Source organism: Manis pentadactyla, chromosome 6 (genome assembly GCF_030020395.1).
Source record: "Manis pentadactyla isolate mManPen7 chromosome 6, mManPen7.hap1, whole genome shotgun sequence".
In the NCBI taxonomy this organism is placed as follows: domain Eukaryota; kingdom Metazoa; phylum Chordata; class Mammalia; order Pholidota; family Manidae; genus Manis; species Manis pentadactyla.
In genome coordinates this window covers 107205976-107225248 of record NC_080024.1, presented here as the reverse complement: position 1 = coordinate 107225248, position 19273 = coordinate 107205976, and the positions used below count along the sequence as shown (strand labels likewise).

At 43.3% G+C, this 19273-nt stretch overlaps 1 protein-coding gene across 1 annotated transcript in view; it reads left to right on the top strand.

Moving 5' to 3' along the window:
- CIDEA (cell death inducing DFFA like effector a) overlaps positions 1-18604 on the top strand; it is a 29758-nt gene extending 11154 nt beyond the window's left edge. Inside the window, exons 4-5 of the mRNA XM_036932712.2 lie at positions 15869-16050; positions 18130-18604. Of these exons, the coding sequence (XP_036788607.1) occupies positions 15869-16050; positions 18130-18259 (312 nt within the window). The 3' untranslated portion in view covers positions 18260-18604. The remainder of the gene's footprint in view (positions 1-15868; positions 16051-18129) is intronic.
- Positions 18605-19273: the final 669 nt, after the last annotated feature.

Genomic DNA, 19273 nt, shown 5'->3' with positions numbered 1-19273 from the left:
GAGGCTGATACCTGTGTGCTCGGCCCACTGGTTCAGGCAGTGGAGACCAGCATAGCAGCTGGGAGCAGGAAACAGTTCTCTCCTCCCCTCAGGCACCAATACCACTCCACTGCAACTCCCGACATTGCTTCAGGGGCTGAGCAGCTCCAGAGAGTAGAGGTTCTGGACACTAGAGGGTGCCATATACAAATATGAAATGCCAAAGGAACCTGGTTCAGAGGAAAATTAATAAAACTCCTGAGAAAGATGACATGCCATCATGACTCTTCCTGAAAGGGAGTTCAAAATAAAAATCATTAACATGCTAATGGAGGTACGGAAATATATTCAAGAAATCAGGAATGAATCCTGGTCAGAGCTCCAATCATTGAAGAGCACAATGGAGGGTATTAAAAACAGATTAGATACAGTGGAGGAGAAGATAAATAAAATAGAAACTAGAGAAGAGGAATACGGAGAAGCTGAGGCACAGAGAGAAAAAAGAATCTCTAAGAATGAAACAATATTGAGAGAACTGTATGACCAATCCAAATGGAACAAAATTTGCATTATAGGGGTACTAGAAGAAGAAGAAGAAGAGAGAAAAGGGGATAGAAAGTGTCACTGAGGAGGTAATTGCTGAAAACTTCCCCAATCAGGGGAAAGAGATAGTCCCTCAAGCCATGGAGGTGCACAAATCACAAATCTCCCAACACAAGGGACCCAAGGATGACAATACCAAGACATAGAGTAATTAAAATGACAAAGATCAAGGATAGGGACAGATTATTAAAAGCACCAGAGAGAGAAATAAGATCACATACAACAGAAAACCCATCAGGCTCTCATCAGACTTCTCAACAGAAACCTTACAGGCCAGAGGAAGTGGCATGATATATTTAATGCAATGAAGCAGAAGGGTCTTGAACCAAGAATACTGTGTCCAGCACAATTATCATTTAAATTTGAAGGAGGGATTAAACAATTGCCAGACAAGCAAAAGCTGAAAGAATTTACCTCCCACAAACAACCTCTACAGTGCATTTTGGAGGGACTCCTTTAGATGGAAGTATTCCTAAGGCTAAAGAGATGTCACCCAAGGGATAGACAGAGAGTACAGAATAACATAACGTACAAAGAATGGAGAAGGAAGGAAAAGGAGGGGAAAAAAAAGAACCTTTAGATTGTGTTTGTAATAACATACAAAGTGAGTTAAATTAGACTGTTAGATAGTATGGGAATTACCCTTGAACCTTTGGTAACCATGAATCTAAAGACTGCAGTGGCAATAAGTACATACCTATTGATAATCACCCTAAATAAATGGTCTGAATGCACCAATCAAAAGACATAGAGTTACTGAATGGATAAAAAAAACAAGACCCATCTATATGCTGCCTACAAGAGACTCACTTCAAACCTGAAGACATACACAGACTGAAAGTAAAGGGATGGAAAAAGATATTTCATGCAACTAATAGTGAGAAAAAAGCAGGAGTTGCAGTACTTGTATCATACAAAATAGACTTCAAAACAAAGAAAGTCACAAGAGACAAAGAAGGATATTACATAATGATAAAAGGATATAACTATTATAAATATCTATACACCCAACACAGGATCACCTACATATGTGAAACAAATACTAACAGAATTAAAAGGGGAAATAGAATGCAATGCATACATTTTAGGAGACTTCAACACACCACTCACTCCAAAGGACAGATCAACCAAACAGAAAATAAGGAGACAGAGGCACTGAAAAACACATTAGAACAGATGGACCTAACAGACATCTTCAGAAGACTCCATCCAAAAGCAACAGGGTACACATTCCTCTCAAGTGCCATGGAACATTTTCAAGAATAGATCATATACTAGGCCACAAAAAGAACCTCAGTAAATTCAATAAGATTGAAATTGTACCAACCAGCTTCTCAGATCACAAAGGTATAAAACCAGAAATAAATTACACAAAGAAAATGATAAATCCCACAAACACATGGAGGCTTCACAACATGCTCCTAAATAACCAATGTATCAATGACCAAATAAAAACAGAGATCAAGCAATATATGGAGACAAATGATAACAATAATTCGACACCACAAAATATGTGAGACACAGCAAAGGCCATGCTAAGAAGAAAGTATATTACACTACAGGCCTACCTCAGGAAAGAACAATCCCATATGAGAAGTCTAAACTCACAATTAATGAAACTAGAAAAAGAAAAACAAATGAGGCCCAAAGTCAGTAGAAGGAGAGACATAATAAAGATTAGAGCAGAAATAAATAAAATTGAGAAGAATAAAACAATAGAAAGAATCAATGTGAGCAAGTGCTGCTTCTTCAAGAAAACATACAAAATAGATAAACCCCTAGTGAGACATATCAAGAAAAGAAGAGAGTCTACACACATAAACAGAATCAGAAGTGAGAAAGGAAAAATCACTATGGACACCACAGAAATACAAAGAAATATTAGAGAATACTATGAAAAATTATATGCTAACAAACTGGATAACCTAGAAGAAATGGACAACTTTCTAGAAAAATACAACCTTCTAAGGCTGACCCAGAAAGAAACAGAAAATCTGAAAAGACCAATTACCAGCAATGAAATTAAACTGGTAATCAAAAAACTACCTAAGAACAAAACACCTGGACCAGATGGCTTCACCGCTGAATTTTATCGAACAATTAGTGAAGACCTAATAACCATCCTCCTTAAAGTTTTCCAAAGAGTAGAAGAAGAGGGAATACTTCCAAACTCATTATATGAGGCCAGCATCACTCTAATACCAAAACCAGGCAAAGACACCACAAAAAAAGAAAATTACAGACCACTATCTCTGATGAACATAGATGCAAAAATACTCAACAAAATATTAGCAAACCGAATTCAAAAATACATCAAAAAGATTATTCATCATGATCTAGTAGGATTTATTGCAGGGATGCAAGGATTGTACAACATTCAAAAATCCATCAACATCATCCACCACATCAACAAAAAGAAGGACAAAAAAATACATGATCATTTCTATAGATGGTGAAAAAGCATTTGACAAAATTCAACATCCATTCATGATAAAAACTCTAAACAAAATGGGTATAGAGAGCAAGTACCTCAACATAATAAAGGCCGTATATGACAAACCCACAGCCAGCATCATACTTAACAGTGAGAAGCTGAAAGCTTTTCCTTTAAGATCAGGAACAAGACAAGGATGCCCACTCTCCCCACTTTTATTCAACATAGTACTGGAGGTCCTAGCCACGGCAATTAGACAACACAAAGAAATAAAAGGCATCCAGATTGGCAAGGAAGAAGTTAAACTGTCTCTGTTTGCAGATGACATGATATTCTACATAAAAAACTACTAGATCTAATGTCTGAATTCAGCAAAGTTGCAGGATACAAAATTAATTCACAGAAATCTATGGTATTCCTATACACTAGCAATGAACTAGCAGAGAGAGAAAGCAGGAAAACAATTCCATTCACAATTGCATCAAAAAGAATAAAATACCTAGGAATAAACCTAACCAAGGAAGTGGAAGACCTATATTCTGAAAACTACAAGAGAGAAATTAAAGAAGATACCAATAAATGGAAACACATCCCATGCTCATGGATAGGAAGAATTAATATTGTCAAAATGGCCATCCTGCCTAAAGCAATCTACAGATTCAGTGCAATCCCTATCAAAATACTAACAGCATTCTTCAACGAACTAGAGAAAATCATTCTAAAATTCATATGGAACCACAGAAGATGCTGAATAGCCACAGCAATCCTGAGAAGGAAGAATAAAGCTGGAGGGATTATGCTCCCCAACTTCAAGCTCTACTACAAAGCCACAATAATCAAGACAGTTTGGTACTTGCACAAGAACAGACCCATAGACCAATGGAACAGACTAGAGAGCCCTGATATAAACCCAACCATATATGGTCAATTAATATATGATAAAGGAGCCATGGACATACAATGGGGAAATGACAGCCTCTTCAACAGCTGGTGTTGGCAAAACTGGACAGCTACATGCAAGAGAATGATACTGGTTCATTGTTTAACCCCACACACAAAAGTAAACTTGAAATGGATCAAAGACCTGAATGTAACTTATGAAACCATAAAACTCTTAGAAGACAACATAGGCAAAAATCTGCTGAATATAAGCATGAGCAACTTCTTCCTGAATGCATGCAAAAATGAACTTATGGGATCACATCAAACAAAAAAGTTTCTGTACGGCAAAGGACATCATCAACAGAACAAAAAGGCATCCTGTAGTATGGGAGAATATATTTGTAAATGACATATCCAACAAGGGGTTAACATCCAAAATATATAAAGAACTTACACACCTCAACACCCAAAAAGCAAATAACCCAGTTAACAAATGGGCAGTGAATATGAAAAGACAGTTCTCCAAAGAAGAAATTCAGATGGCCAACAGACACATGAAAAGATGCTTCACATCACTAATCTTCAGGGAAATGCAAATGAAAATCACAGTGAGATATCACCTCACACCAGTAAGGATGGCCAGCATTGAAAAGACTAAGAACAACAAATGCTGGTGAGGATGCGGAGAAAGGGGATCTCTCCTGCACTGCTGATGGGAATGTAAGCTAGTTCAACCATTATGGAAAGCAATATGGAGGTTCCTCAAAAAACTAAAAATAGAAATACCATTTGACCCAGGAATCCCACTCCTTGGAATTTACCCAAAGAATACAACTTGTCAGATTCAAAAAGACATATGTACCCCTATGTTTATCACAGCACTTTTTACCATAGCCAAGATATGGAAGCAACCTAAGTGTCCATCAGTAGATGAATGGATAAAGAAGATGTGGTACATATATACAATGGAATACTATTCAGCCATAAGAAAGAAACAAATCCTGCCATTTGCAACAACATGGATGGAACTGGAGGACATTATGCTCAGTGAAATAAGCCAGGCAGAGAAAGGCAAGTGCCAAGTGATTTCCCTCATTTGTGGAGTATAACAATGAAGCAAAACTGAAGGAACAAAATATCAGCAGACTCAGAGACTCCAAGAAGGAACTAGTGGTTACCAAAGGAGAGGGATGTGAGAGGGCGGGTGGGGAGGGAGGGAGAAGGGGATTGAGAAGTATTATGTTTAGTACACGTGGTGTGGGGGATCATGTGGAAAACAGTGTAGCAAAGAGAAGGCAAATAGTGAATCTGTGGCATCTTACCACACTGATGGACAGTGACTGCATTGGGGTGTGGGTGGGGACTTGATAATATGGGTAAATGTAGTAACCACATTGTTTTTTCATGTGAAACCTTCATAAGAGTATAAATCAATAATACCTTAGTAAAAAATTGTAGAAAAATAAAAAAGAATTTTTAAATTCTTTTTTCATGAAAAGATACTATAAAGGAAGTAAAACAATAAGCCACAGTGAGGAAAAGATGTTTTCAATAAGACTTGACAAGGGGTTAGTATTTTGAAAAATTTAAAAACTCACACAAATCAGTGATGGAAACAATGGACAATCTAATAACAAAATGGGCAAAAATGGGGAGAGGCATCTGCAGAATGGACAATAAACCATAGAGAAAATGCTCAACCTCATTGGTGAATAGGGAAACCTAAGTTAAAGACTACAATAAGATACTCTTTTACACCATTAGATTTGATGATATAAGACTTTGATATTTTTCCATTTTTAAGATATAGAGCAGTAAACTCTCTTACACTCCAAACAACAGCTATTTAAAATAATTTGCCTTTATCCCATCAAGTTGAAGTACCACCTACAAGCCAGCAAGTCCATTTCTATACATATATCCAGCATGCAGGTACCAGCCATGTGCTCCTATGTAAATGTGCATAAATAAATGCACTGGTATCTCTTCACTGAATAGAATACTCTTCAACTGTGACGGTGCATGAAGAGTCCAGCCACAAGCATCTATGTGAATAAATCTCATCAGCTCTGTTGAGTGAAAATGACGTAGTATTCTTTTAAGTCTATGAAGAAAATGATCCTCAAACTTTGATCTTGCACCCCTTTACATTCTTAAAAATTATAATGAGGACCCCAAATGGCTTTTATGAGGATTATATCAATAACATATGTAGCTGTCCATCAATCAGAGGTTCTTGACTAGGGGCATTTTTATCCCCTACGGGACATTTGGGTGAAGATATTTTTGGTTGCTATGACTGGGGTATGAGGGGCACTACTGGCATCAAGTGGGTAGAAACCAGAGATGCTGCTAAATATTCTATGATAGCACAGCACAGCCCCCACAATGAATTATCTGACCCAGATAATGTCACAGTGCCAAGGCTGAGAAACTGAACTATAGATACAGATATTTCCTATATTTGAAATTAAAATTGAGAAGACTTAAAAATATTTGTTTATATTTAAAATTATGTTTATAACATATACATATTAATATAAAAATAAAAATATGTATTTTCACATTATTTAATATATTTTAAATTAAAATAATTAAAAATAATAACCCATATCTCCTTAACTAAAATCACACATTTTTATGAAAAATAACTGTTTTCCAAAGTGAAAATGTTTAATGAAGAGTGATATTTTCTTACATTGTTGCAAATATTTTTAATGCCTAGCCTAATAGTATAGGAGCTACTATTCTCATATCTGCTTTTGTATTCAGCCTATTGTAATTCATTTTTTGGTGGAAGTACGTGAAGAAAATATGACCTTGCATAGATACGTAGTTGGAAGTGGGAAGAGTATTTTAATGGTGTTTTCAGACAATTGAGGGTATCGTCCTCGCTACCTCACTCAACTCAGCTGTGGTGGTTCCGTAAAGGCTGCAGTGCAGACTCTGCAGGACGCCTGCAGGGCTGCCTCCCCTGTGACACTGGAGCCCCTTGGTTTGCCCTGCACTTTGGATGGATCTTTTTCCCAGAGATGGCTTGTGACATCATGCATTGATCATTTAGGAAATGTTGGTTCACTCAGTTCTGCAATTTTGTCAGATGTGTAATCAGAGAGAACGAGAACAAAAAAGGCAAATTGTATCTTAATGCTTATTGTGGGAATAGTTTGATCTCTCAACCTCCTGAAAGGGTCTCACGATTTCCCAGGTGTTTCCAAACTACACTTTGAGAATCTCTGCAATTATTCATTTACAGATAATTTAACAATGTGCAAAATCAGCAGTGTAATGCTTGAAACACACATGTGCCAACAGTAAAGGAAAGTCAGGCACTGATGCACAGCTTGGGTGGTTTCCTCCTGAGGGGCAGTGGGGTGTAATGGGAGAGGTACCCTGGGGACTGTGGGCTGCTCTACGTAGACTGGTGGGCACACCCATCATGGTCCTTGTTTTTACGTGCATTGTATGTATACTCCTGTACACATCAAATACTTCATTTTTCTAACTGGAACAGAAAGGCTACAGACCAATTATTAAAAAATGTAAAATTTTAAATGGAAAAATCTTTAAACCAGGTGAGGAGATAAAATCAGTAGGTAAGAAATTTGTGGGGTGAATTAGGTCCATCTTTTTAAAAATAGCCTTAGGCTGTACTGCTTGTGAGAAAGCTGCTGTCAGAACAGCAGCCTCCCAAAGATGTCTTAATACCCCTGCCCTGTGACTGGGCCACTTTGTGTGGCAAATGGACATGGCAGAAGTGATTCAGTTGAGAATCTTGAGGCTGGGAGGTGATCCCAGAGAACCCTGTGGGCCAGCTCTGTTGGGAAGGAAAGGACTTGGCTCGGGCAGGAAAGTCAGATACAGTGAGATAAGACCAAAGTCAAGAAAGCAAAGTAAATTTTAATACACTCTGCACAGAGTAGCAGAGTGGGCCTGCTAAGGTGAGACAGGCAGGTGTGGATGCTCATTCTGAGGCTCCTTTATGTGGTTTTGTCAGGGCAGAGAGGTCCTTGATTGACAACGGTCAGCTCTCTAGGCTTGTTCTGATTGGTGAAATGAGGACATGGGCTGGGCTGGGCTTGTGCCTCTGATGTTTCTTATCTGGAGGGACCCTGGACATTTCCTGAGTCACTCTTGGACCCTGTGGCTTCATCTGATTAAATCTCTGAGTCATTTCTGGCTTTCTAGCTCTATTTGATCAACTCCCTGAGTCATCTTTGGAGGGCCCTTTCTCCTTTCCATCCTGCTCATTTCTGTCTTACTGCCTAACATTTCCCCCTCAAGCAGTTGGGACCCAAATCATTGGGATGAGGGGCAATGACCACTCTGGCTGCTTCCTGTTAGGGATGGACGGTGTGGTCATTTGGGTCCTTCTGCTTGCTGACTATCAGGATGGTGGAGAGTAGGACAGTAAGGGTGTCCATCTAGGGGTCCCAGGAAGACAGCTGATTCATCAGTTGGCAAGGGCTTGAATCCTCATGACAATGAGACTTTGGCCTTGATGGACTTTAGTCTGGAAGAAACAAATTTAATTAAGAGATTTAGTAAGCATGGTCCAAATAGTAGGGCTAGGAGAAGCATCAGCAAGGGTCCTGTTAAGGGAAGCAACCAGGATGCCCAGCTCCAAATTTGGGACTAGTTGCCCCAGTATTCTGATAGTTGTTGTTGGATTCTGAGGCACGTTCAGAAAGCTTCTGGACAGTATCTCTAACTCGGCCAGACTGGTTAGCATAAAAACAATATTTCTCATCTAGAAAGAAGCATAGGCCTCCCTTTTCAGCTGTCAAGAGGTCCAGTCCTCTTCTGTTTTGAAGTGTGACTGCTGCTAAGGAGTCTATGTGATTTTGAACAGTTATAACACTTTGAGCAATTTCTTCTAGGCTGTCAGAAAAATCTTTGGATAGGCTTTGGTAATAGGACAGCGAGATAGTCCAGCTATGCCAGAGCTTAGTGCTGTGGTGATTCCTAAGCCTATTAAGAGAGGAATGAACTGTATAGCTCACTTAGCTCTTATGTGAGAGGGCAGAGGAATGGCCAGTGATTGGTTACTGGGGACTATGTCAGTGTCTGGGGCCAATGGACTAGGGTACAGGTCCCGGTCCAGTTAGCTGGGAGGCACAAATAAGTGTTTAATCTGCATAAGAAAAGCCTGCTTGGTTTTTGAGGTAGAAATTGGTTTTGATGGAATATAAGTGGGTGAGTTTGGCCTAATTTTTGAGTTAGAACTCCAAGGGCCACTCCTTGTCTTTCATGGGAGTACAGTTGGGATAGCCTGGCTGGGTTTGGGAGTCCTGGGGCAGGGGCCCATGTTAACAGGTCTTTAAGCAGATCTACAGCTTTTTGTTGTGATGGTCCCCAGTCTAAAGGTTTAGAGGCATCCTTTCCTTTTAAGGTTTCATAGAGGAGCTGTACCATGTTTTGGGATCCATAACCTGCAATATCATGTTAGTCCTAGGAAAACCCTGAGTTGTTTGTGGTTAGTAGGTTGGGGAAGGGAAATAATGGCCTGAACTCAGTCTGGAGAAAGGCCTCTCTTCCCTGGTAGAAGGATTATTTATTCCCAAGTAAGTGAACTTTTACTTTACTAACTGAGCTTTGGCCCTTGAAACTTTATATCCCTGCTCAGCTAAAAAATTAAGGGTCTGAATGGTATGATTAATGAAGTCTTGTTTTGTGGGGAAACAGATTAAAAGATCATCTGCATATTGCATGAGTGGACCCCCATTGTTCAGGTGCAGCTGGGTTCAGTCTTGGGACAAGTCTTGTCCAGGTAGTTGAGGACTGTCTCTAAACCCCTGGGGGAGGACAGTCCAGGTTAACTGGCCAGCTCTGTTTCCTGGAGTGGTCCATTCAAAAGCAAATAGTGACTGTGACTGGTTTTCTAAGGGGATGCAGAAGAAAGCATCTTTGAGTTCTAGAGTTGTAAGCCACGAGGTGTCAGGTGGAATAGCTCCTAATAGAGTACATGCGTTAGGGACCCCGGATGGAGAGGCACAACTGCCTCACTGGTAATTCTTAGATCCTGGACTAGATGATAAGTCTGGTTGCTCTTTATGATCGCCAGGATTGGAGTATTGTAAAGTGAATTAGTTGGAACTAGCAGCCCATGTTTAAGGTATTTGGAAATTAGAGGCTGGAGGCCTTTACGACAAGCCTCAGGCTTTATAGGATACTGTTTTTGGCTGGGGAACTTAGATGGATCTTTGAGCTGGAGGACCACTGGGGTGGCCTACTTAGCCCTTCCTGGGATTCCCTTAGCCCAGACCTCAGGATTCATGGACTGTTCCCAGTCTGAAAAGCTGACGAGGGGGTTTTGGGAATGACCAGAAGTTGGAGAGGGGTTTGACTAGATGGGGAAAGTTAAAAATCATCTTGGTGTGTAATTTTTCTAGTATGTATCACCCCAAGAGGGAAATAGAGCATTCTTTTACAACTAAAAATGGTGTGTAAAATAATGGCTGTGGAGGAGACATCCTAAGGGAGGAGTGAAGGGCCGAGCAGTAGGGTCCCTGTCACTCCAAGTGCTACACAAGTTCAAGAGGATAGGGGTCTGGACTAGGAACTGAGGACAGAGTAGGAGGCCCCAGTGTCAATTAAAAAGAAAATTGTCCTACCTGCCACGTCCATGGTTACCCTAGGCTCTAGTCCAGTGATGTCGCTGTCACAGATTGGGGCCAACGGGCCAGGGCCTCCATTCCTGTGAAAGGAGCTCAAGGACCATGGGCAACTCTGATGGCCCAGGGGGTCCTGTGGCCCATGGGGCAAAGGGAAGCCCAGTGACCCATTTCCTTACATTTGTAGCAGGGAAATTGTGGAGGTTTATCTCTATTAGGACACAGCTCTTAGCCCAATGCCCGGTCTCATGACAGATGTAACACTTACTATCTCTCTTAGAATCCTGGTCAGGCCCTGGTGGGCCTCTGCGCATGGACTGAGCCGCTAGGGCAGCTGGTAGCTGAGCATGTCGGCTCTCCTTCCTCCTGTCCTTTTCCTGAGCCTGGGCCTCTTCTTCCTGATCAGGCCCACAGAGCACAGTACTGGCCGTGGGCAGGAGCTTGTCTGCACTGCTATTAGGGTTTGTTGGGATCTGGTTTTGTAATTTTCTCCTGATGTCAGATGATGACTGTGAGAGAAATTTGCCTCTTGTCCCTCAGATGTGTTTAAATCTAGATTAGTGTATTTAGTGAGGGTGTCTCCCAGTCTTTCTAAGAAAGTGACAGGATTTTCCTCTGGCCCCTGACTAATGGCAGCAACTTTTGAATAGTTAATCACTTTTTGCCTGACATTCTTTAGCCCTGTCTTTAAGCCAAAGAGGAAGTGGTTTCTTCCTCATATATCGTCTTTATCATTATAATCCCAATTAGGGTCTGTAGAGGGAACAGCTGTTTCCCCAGTAGGAAATTTAGTATCTGATAAGTAGAGGCTACTGGCAAATTTATGGGTTTCTTTAATAACTCTTTCTTGGTCAGGGTCAGAGAGTGTCTGTCCCAGGATTATCATGACATCTTTCTAGCTGAGGTCATAAACTAGACTGATGTGCTGGAATTGATCAATATGGTTATCTGGATTGGAAGTAAAGCTGCCAAAATCAGTTTTAAGCTGTTTTAATTCAGTTAGTGAAAAAGGTTTGTGGACCAGCACTGTGCCAAATTCTCCACCTGCCATTTCTACTAATGGGAGAACTTTAACGGGTGCCTTTGGGAGTGCATTTGAGTACCCAGGACTCTGTTCTTGATGGCCCTGTGGGGCTGCCTGTGACACTTTGCCCTCAGGTGGTCCTGGGTGCTGGGGTGGAGGAAGAGCAGGCAGTGGAGCAGAGGGAAGGCTGGGAGGACTTTTTTTTTTATGGTTTGAACTTTTTTTTTTTTTTTTTTTTTTTATTGAAGGGTAGTTGACAACAGCATTGCATTACATTAGTTTCAGGTGTACAACACAGCGACTCAACATTTATATACATGATATTTCTAGGTACCAGGTATCACCATACCAAGTTGTTACAATATTTTGACTATATTCCTTATGCTATACATTACATCCCGGTTACTTATTTATTTTACAATTGGAAGTGTGTTTATATATATATATATATTGTGAGGGCATCTCTCATATTTATTGATCAAATAGTTGTTAACCACAACAAATCTCTGTATAGGGGGGTCAATACTCAATGCACAATCATTAATCCACCCCAAGCCCAATTTTCGTCAGTCTCCAATCTTCTGATGCATAACGAACAAATTCTTACATGGAGTACAAATTCTTACATAGTGAATAAGTTACATGGTGAACAGTGCAAGGGCAGTCATCACAGAAGCTTTCGGTTTTGTTAATGCATTATGAACTATACACAGTCAGTTCAAATATGAATATTCATTTGATTTTTAAACCTGATTTATATGTGGATACCACATTTCTCTATTATTATTATTTTTAATAAAATGCTGAAGTGGTAGGTAGATACGAGATAAAGGTAGAAAACAGAGTTTAGTGTTGTAGGAGAGCAAATGTAGATGATCAGGTGTGTGCCTGTAGACTATGTGTTAATCCAAGCTAGACAAGGGCAATAAACATCCATGTATGCAGAAGATTTCTCTCAGAACATGAGGGGGGAGGTTCTAAGCCTCACCTCTGCTGCTCCCCATTTTCTCACCAGATGGCCCCCTGAGACTGTGCCTGTCTTAGGTTGTTCCTCTGGGAGGACTTTTTAACTTACAAGCCCGGCAGAGATCCTCTCAGCTTTTAAGATACAAGAAAGCCTGAACATAGGGATCTCTGCCCATTTACCCAGCTTTTTGCTGAAAAGGTCAAGCTGCCTGTGGGTGTTAGGGTTAAGAGTTCCGTTAAGTGACCACTGCTCCTGTCCCCTAGCTGATATTGGGGCCAGGCTGTGTTGCAAAAGAATATTAGTCTTTTCTTTTTAGGTGTCTCTGCATCTATCTGGGACCAATGAGAGAGGATACAGCCCAGTGGCATGGTAGCCAGAATGGACTCCTCTTGTCCATCTAGGAAGAAATGAATGGGTTAGAGAGCCCAGCATCTCAGGGTCTATCCCGGAGGTTTCAGCGTCCCATGACTGGAAATATATTCCTGCTTCATACGTCTCTCGCAGCAGGATGGAGGACTGAAAGACCATAATCCTGCGGAGTGGGTTAGAGAGCCCAGCGTCCCAGAGTCTATCCCAGAGGTCCTGGCACAGCCGGCAGCCCAGGACCTTAACGCATCCCGCCTCAGACGTCTCCAAGTGGGATATGGAGGATTAGTCCTGTGGCTTCCTAGTGAAGGGTAAAGGGGGCTCACCCTGATCTGAGTTGATCCCAAGAGCTGGAGACAGTGGAAATCAAGGCTAGCAGAAGGTCTTTGTGGGAGCCAGAAGGTAGCTCAACCAAACAGAAGCTGGAAAGGAGATAGTGTCAGGCAGCAAAAAACCTATTTGGGAGATGGCCAGGGATTGGACTTGGGTGTGATTTACTGTGTGCCTGGTTGCGCAGATGTCTTGCAGGTGGCAGGGAGCCTAATGCTTCTGTCCCTGATCTGTGACCATCTTATCCTGTCACAGGAGTCTTCTAGTGGCAGCCTGCCTAGTGGCATTTTAGTGTGGCTAACCTGTGCCCACTTTTGATCAGAATGGCTGCCCAACAGAAAATAAAAGTAAGAGTGACTTGCTACTGCTTTCTCTGAGGCACGGCACCAAAATATGTTGGGAAGGAAAGGACTTGGCTTGGTGTCGCAGGGAAGTCAGATACAGTGAGATGAGAGACCAAAGTCAAGAAAGCAAAGTAAGTTTTAATACACTCTGCTAGCAGAGCAGGCCTGTCTAAGGTGAGACAGGCCCAGATACTCATTCTGAGGCTTCTTTTATGTGGTTTTGGCAGGGCAGAGAAGCCCTTGATTGACAGGTCTTAGCCCTCTAGGCTTGTTCTGATTGGTGAAATGAGGACATGGGCTGGGCTAGGCCTGTGCCTCTGATGTTTCCTATCTGGGGGGACCCTGGACATTTCCTGACCCTGTGGCTTCAACTGATTACTTCTCTGAGTCATTTCTGGCTCTCTGGCTCTATCTGATCAACTCCTTGAGTCATCTTTGGGGGGCCCTTTCTCCTTTCCATCCTGCTCATTTCTGTCTTTCTGCCTAACAGGTCCATCAGGGGTCCTTACAGGAGGGCTGCAGGAGGCTTGGAGTGAGGCCCAAGCAGAGACAGAGGAGGGACGTGAGAAGGGCTGGGTGCCCTAGAGTGCAGCCCACTAGGAGCTGGCGAAGGCCAGGGAGCCGGCTCTCCCCTGCAGCCTCCAGAAGGAGCCACCCCTGCTTGTCCACCCAACTACCTGAATTTAAGAGTCTAAATTAGTGTTTTAACCCCCTAAATCTGCCATAATTTGCTACAGCAGTGATTGGAAACTGTTTCATAAGGGAAGGGTATTTTCTGTTTGCTGATTTTCATAAATGAGACTCTGGGTTACCAGGGAGGAGTGGGGTAACAGGTAGTGCAAGTTATGCCCTGGGTGATTGGGCACTAAGGCTCTGAGCCCAAGGATGCCAGTGACCCTGGCATGTGAGGGGCAGACCGAAGGCCTCTCCCTCTAGTGACTCCCGCTTGACCTGTGAGCTTGGACGGACTCTTCTCTTAACACCTTTCAACTGTCCTTCTGGGTGGAATGGGCACCTCACAGCTATTGTAGATCCCTGTTCACCTATAGGCGGTTTTATCAGGGAGGCCAATTTTGCCAGAGGTAAGAATGTCCAGCCAAGAAATGGCCACCAGGGGGCTCCCTTCCTCAGTAGTTTATTGAAACCCTGTGTTAGGTCACCAGCGGATTAGCTTTGTGAGTGCATCTTGATTGTGATTTAAAGCAAAGACTAGGAAGACGTTTGGGGGACTAAGAAAAACCTTTTTACTTCAGAAAGGAACTGAGGCAATGGGGAAGAGTTCTGGCAGGATTATAGGTTAAAAACCCTCTTTTGATTCTGTCATCGTAATTTTTAAAATGTTTCCTAACTGATGGACAGGTAGTAGCCCCCGAGAAGCAGCATTAAGCAGTGGGGTACACCCAGGTTCTCTCAGTGTGGAAGTTCTGCGTAGGAAAGAAGAGTGGCTCAGCAAGAAGTGTTTGGGTACTTTTAGGGGCATTTATGTCTTAACGTCAAATATCTAGATTATTGTCATTGATGAATTTAACATTTATAACCTCAGCTGCTCTCAACCCAGACGTTCTTGAGATGTTGTAAGTCTATTGATTGTGTATATTTGGGCCATGATCACCACAGGATTCCTGTGTGGACTAACTGCAGGAAGAGTAGCCTCCAGGCCTGGCATTGCACCCTGGGACAGCAATGTTCTCTTCTTGTTTTTTCAGAGTTTTTGTGGGACCATTATGTTCCAGAGTTCTTTATACCCCTGGGGATTTACAGAGTTTTTGACTTTCTCTCCCAATTTGAAAGGTCTGCTGATGCTTCAGGAAGCCTGAGGGTGGCTGCTGCAACCAAACAGCTTTCAGTGTCCCCAGGAAGGCAGCTTCCACCAAGGGCAGTTACTAGGACATAGGAAGCCCTGGGAGAGCTCTCCCTCCAGCCCTTCCTCCAGCCCTTCCTCCAGCCCTGTATTTCTGAAGCTTTCTGCTCAGGAGCCTCTTGTAAAATAGAAATGGTGCTGCCTGGCTCTCTTTAAGCAGACTGTGTTATAGTCACGAGACTGTCCATGTTAATCAAGTAAACGGGTAGCCTTTAGTGATTGGTGTGAGTGTGTCCCAACCCCAGGCTCCGGAGCCAGTAAGTAGTTTTGGAAAGGATACTTTTTTGGGGGTTTGGACATGGTTTATGCATACTGATCTGCTAAAAACATTCAAGTCATTAGCAGCTTAGTCACTAATAGATTTTAAGCCAACAGAGTTGAAACTAGCAAAAAACAGAATTACAGAATTTGCATGTTGTAGGTGGGGATGCTTCTAAAGTCTCTTCCCCCCTTCATTGTTCTAGGGTAGTAACTACATCTCAGCTCATCAGCAGCCAAAGAAATCAGGAATAGCAAGAGTCACCCTCAATTTGTACAAGCTGAATCCCAAGGACTTCATCGGCTGCCTCAACGTGAAGGCTACCATGTATGAGATGTACTCAGTGTCCTACGACATCCGTTGTATGGGGCTCAAGGCTCTGCTGAGGTAACTGACTTTGGGGTCAAATGGCAGGGCCTGGAAACTGCACACAGCCTGGTCCAGACAGCCTGTCCCCAGCTTACTGCTCTGCACTCCCAGAGCCCAGCCCCCTGGGGACCCTGACCTGACGGGTAGTTATTGGAGTTCACTCTAGTTCATGTCAGTAGTTTAACTCTCATGCCACAACAGACTTATCTCAGAAAACAAAATTTTGAGCCAAAATACTTTATTCTCCAAAGACCATTAAACACTAAATAGAAACAAAACTAAGTAAGTATAAAGAACCATATTTCTTTTAAAAACCAGAGCTATGCATTTCAAAACCTTAATTCTAAGCTAATTCTAGCTTAAATCTAAGCTAGAACTGGAGCCCTGGAGACTGCCCTGACTTGTACAGAGAAGCCTCCCAGAGCTGCATGCTCACTTTTCAGCGTGTGTCTCCTGTGTCACTGCTAACTTGCAGCTAGCAGGTACATGACACAGGCACGTTCCTTCTCCACAAACTGCCCAGGCACCACCACTACAGGCTGGGCCAGGCTGGCTGTACAGCCTCACAAGGGAGCCCACAGAAGACCAATCTCCAAACCCATTTGAACGAATTCTGTGTGTTCACCAAGAACGCTCCCTGGGTATAAATGGGATGGACACCCTGCCACAAGTCCTGGACTGAGAGTGACACCTGAAGTCCCTCCCAGCCTTGCCCCAAAGCAACCAGCTGTGTGACCTTCAACATGCTACTTAACTTCTCTGAGCCTGGGTTTCCTCAATTTTAAAATGAGAAGGTTGCTTCCAAGTTCTTTATGATTGCACAGGCTCCAAATATACCTGCTCCTAGCCCTCTAGTAAATTTGTTATTGATCCTCTAAAGAGCTATTTCTCTGTGGAGGGACAGATGGAAGATGAGATTGAGACACATCTTTAGAAGCTAGTCTATAGAAGTTGCACCTGCTGACATTTCGTGCTCTCTACATAGCCCCTCCAGTTGGGGGCCTGCCTGTTCTCTGAGGGTGCTGGCTCCTTCTCTCCACTGACCCCAAAAGGAGGTAAACTTCCCTGAGTGTAGTGTCAGGAGGGAAATGCTTTGAAATGAGACTGCCCTCCTCTGATGGTCTCCAGACCCTGCACAAGGGTGGCTGGGCAGTGGCTTCTGGGTGGCCTCCGTGTCCCACTTAGAACCATCAACACCTAACTCCTAGACAGCTGTTACTATCCTAGTGTTGAAATCTTGACCCCTAGGAGACCTTCCTCTTTTTGCTCAGATGGGAGAAAATACCTTGATTGCTTGACTTTTAAAGTGAAACAGGAGAGTTATAACAACTTAGAAAAAAAATGAAGAAATCCTAACTCAACAAAATATTTCTTAAAAGACAAATTCAGCCTTCTTGTCACTAATTTTTACCATATGCTAAGTCTGATGGCTCCACAAGCAGTCACCAGAGTCACAAAGCCTCCCAAATCGAAGGCGTCACCTGCCAGGGCCTCTTGTGGAACCCCAGGAGCAGGGGCCTCTCCCGACTGACCCAGATGGCACTTGGGTTTGACTGTCCTTATGAAGTGGCAGACCTTCAGAACTGGAATGAAATCCTTTAGCTTTGGACTCAATAGAGAAGAATTTGAGTTGGACTTACATTTTTAGTCTAAATTACCAAACTTAGCCAAAGGACTTTGATGCCACAACAGGGCCAGGTTGGGATGTCCCAGCCTCCCTAAGCAAACTGGGTCCTCGGATCGTGATTGCGATTTCTGTAGGACTCTCCTTCAGCCTGATTTCTCCTTTCACACCTGGTTTGACTGATTCAGTAGCTCTGCACACCCAAGAACACCAAAATAAGCCAGTGACCAAAGTACGGGGCATCATGTTACTCTCAGGAGCACAGTCTGCCTACTCAGCACTTTCTAGGGACTGAACAACAGGCATGTCTGGAAGTGGCTAGCAGAGTCCCAGGTGTCTTCAGAGCATTCAGTGTGAGCACTGCCTGCTCCCCGCAGGTTGGGGTGGAGTGTGGTAAAGACTCCCCGCACTGTCTGCTCCTCCCTGGCTCAGAGCTCCAAGCCTGACACATGCCCTTGCCCCTTCTGTTGCAGGAGCCTGCTGCGGTTCCTGTCCCACACTGCTCAGGTGACTGGACAGTTTCTCATTTACACAGGCACGTACATGCTCTGGATGCTGGGCGACATGGAAGAGCGGACTTCTCCCAAGTTACGCTCCATATGAGGGTTCAGGTGTGGATAGAGATGCACAGTGCGGGGGGATCACCTGGCTTTTGACCCAAACGTCCCCTCCCAAATGCTGAGCTTTGAAGATGCTCTTGTTCTTAACCACGGGCTCATTAGGTTTCTAGTCACTTCTGCTCAGGAGTGGTACCCAGGTGACAGTAAAGGGGCTGATGGCACATGAAGTGGGGGCTGTGCAGTGGGATAGCCAAAGGCGGGAGACGTGTGGGGGTTGCCCTCGGGGAGGAAGGGGACGAATGATGGGTGGCTGGGGTGACTGAGGGGTGGTGCGCATGCATTACGTTCCTGGCTGCTCACCTCCTGCAATAAACCAATCACCAGACTACTTTAATATGTGGAATACTTCTTTGTGTCTCTTCCCAAAAATCAAACAAAATTTTCATTCAGAGGCAAAACTCAGAAATAAGAAAAAGCAGTATGATCACTTTTAAGTCTTTATTAGTAGTTGGTGCCATGAGCCAACGAGCTATCAAATATGACCATAGGTTTTTTTTAATTTGGCCCAAAGGGACCCAGAAACTTAGGGATCTGAAGTTTTGGGGGATCTTCAAGCAGCACTTTCAGCCTTTTTCTTAAATTAAAAAAAAAGTGCTTGAGACCTCGACTGATGCAGGGTACTTAGTGGACTGTGTCTTCAGCCCCTCGTGTCACTTGGCTGCAGATGACACGGCTCTGACTCGGGCTGGCAGATGCCGAGGGGCAGGAGCAGAGCTGCAGAGGCCCTGCTGCAGGCCAGTGTCGTCTCTGTCTCCTGTGGTCCTGCTTTCCTCTGGGCTGGCCATCCTCAGGCAGGCCCTCCTCATGGGGAAGCACAAGCCAGCCCCACAGCAGGCAGCCGGGGGACACCTGCTCAGTCCTGCAGACAGGGAAGGATGAAACCCCACCCCATGGATGCCAGCAGACCCATCTGCTTTGGTTCCAAAGTGTGGTTTTCTTATTACGAAATGTGGTGGCAGAGGCCTTTATCCTGTCCTGGTGAACAGGGAAAAGACTT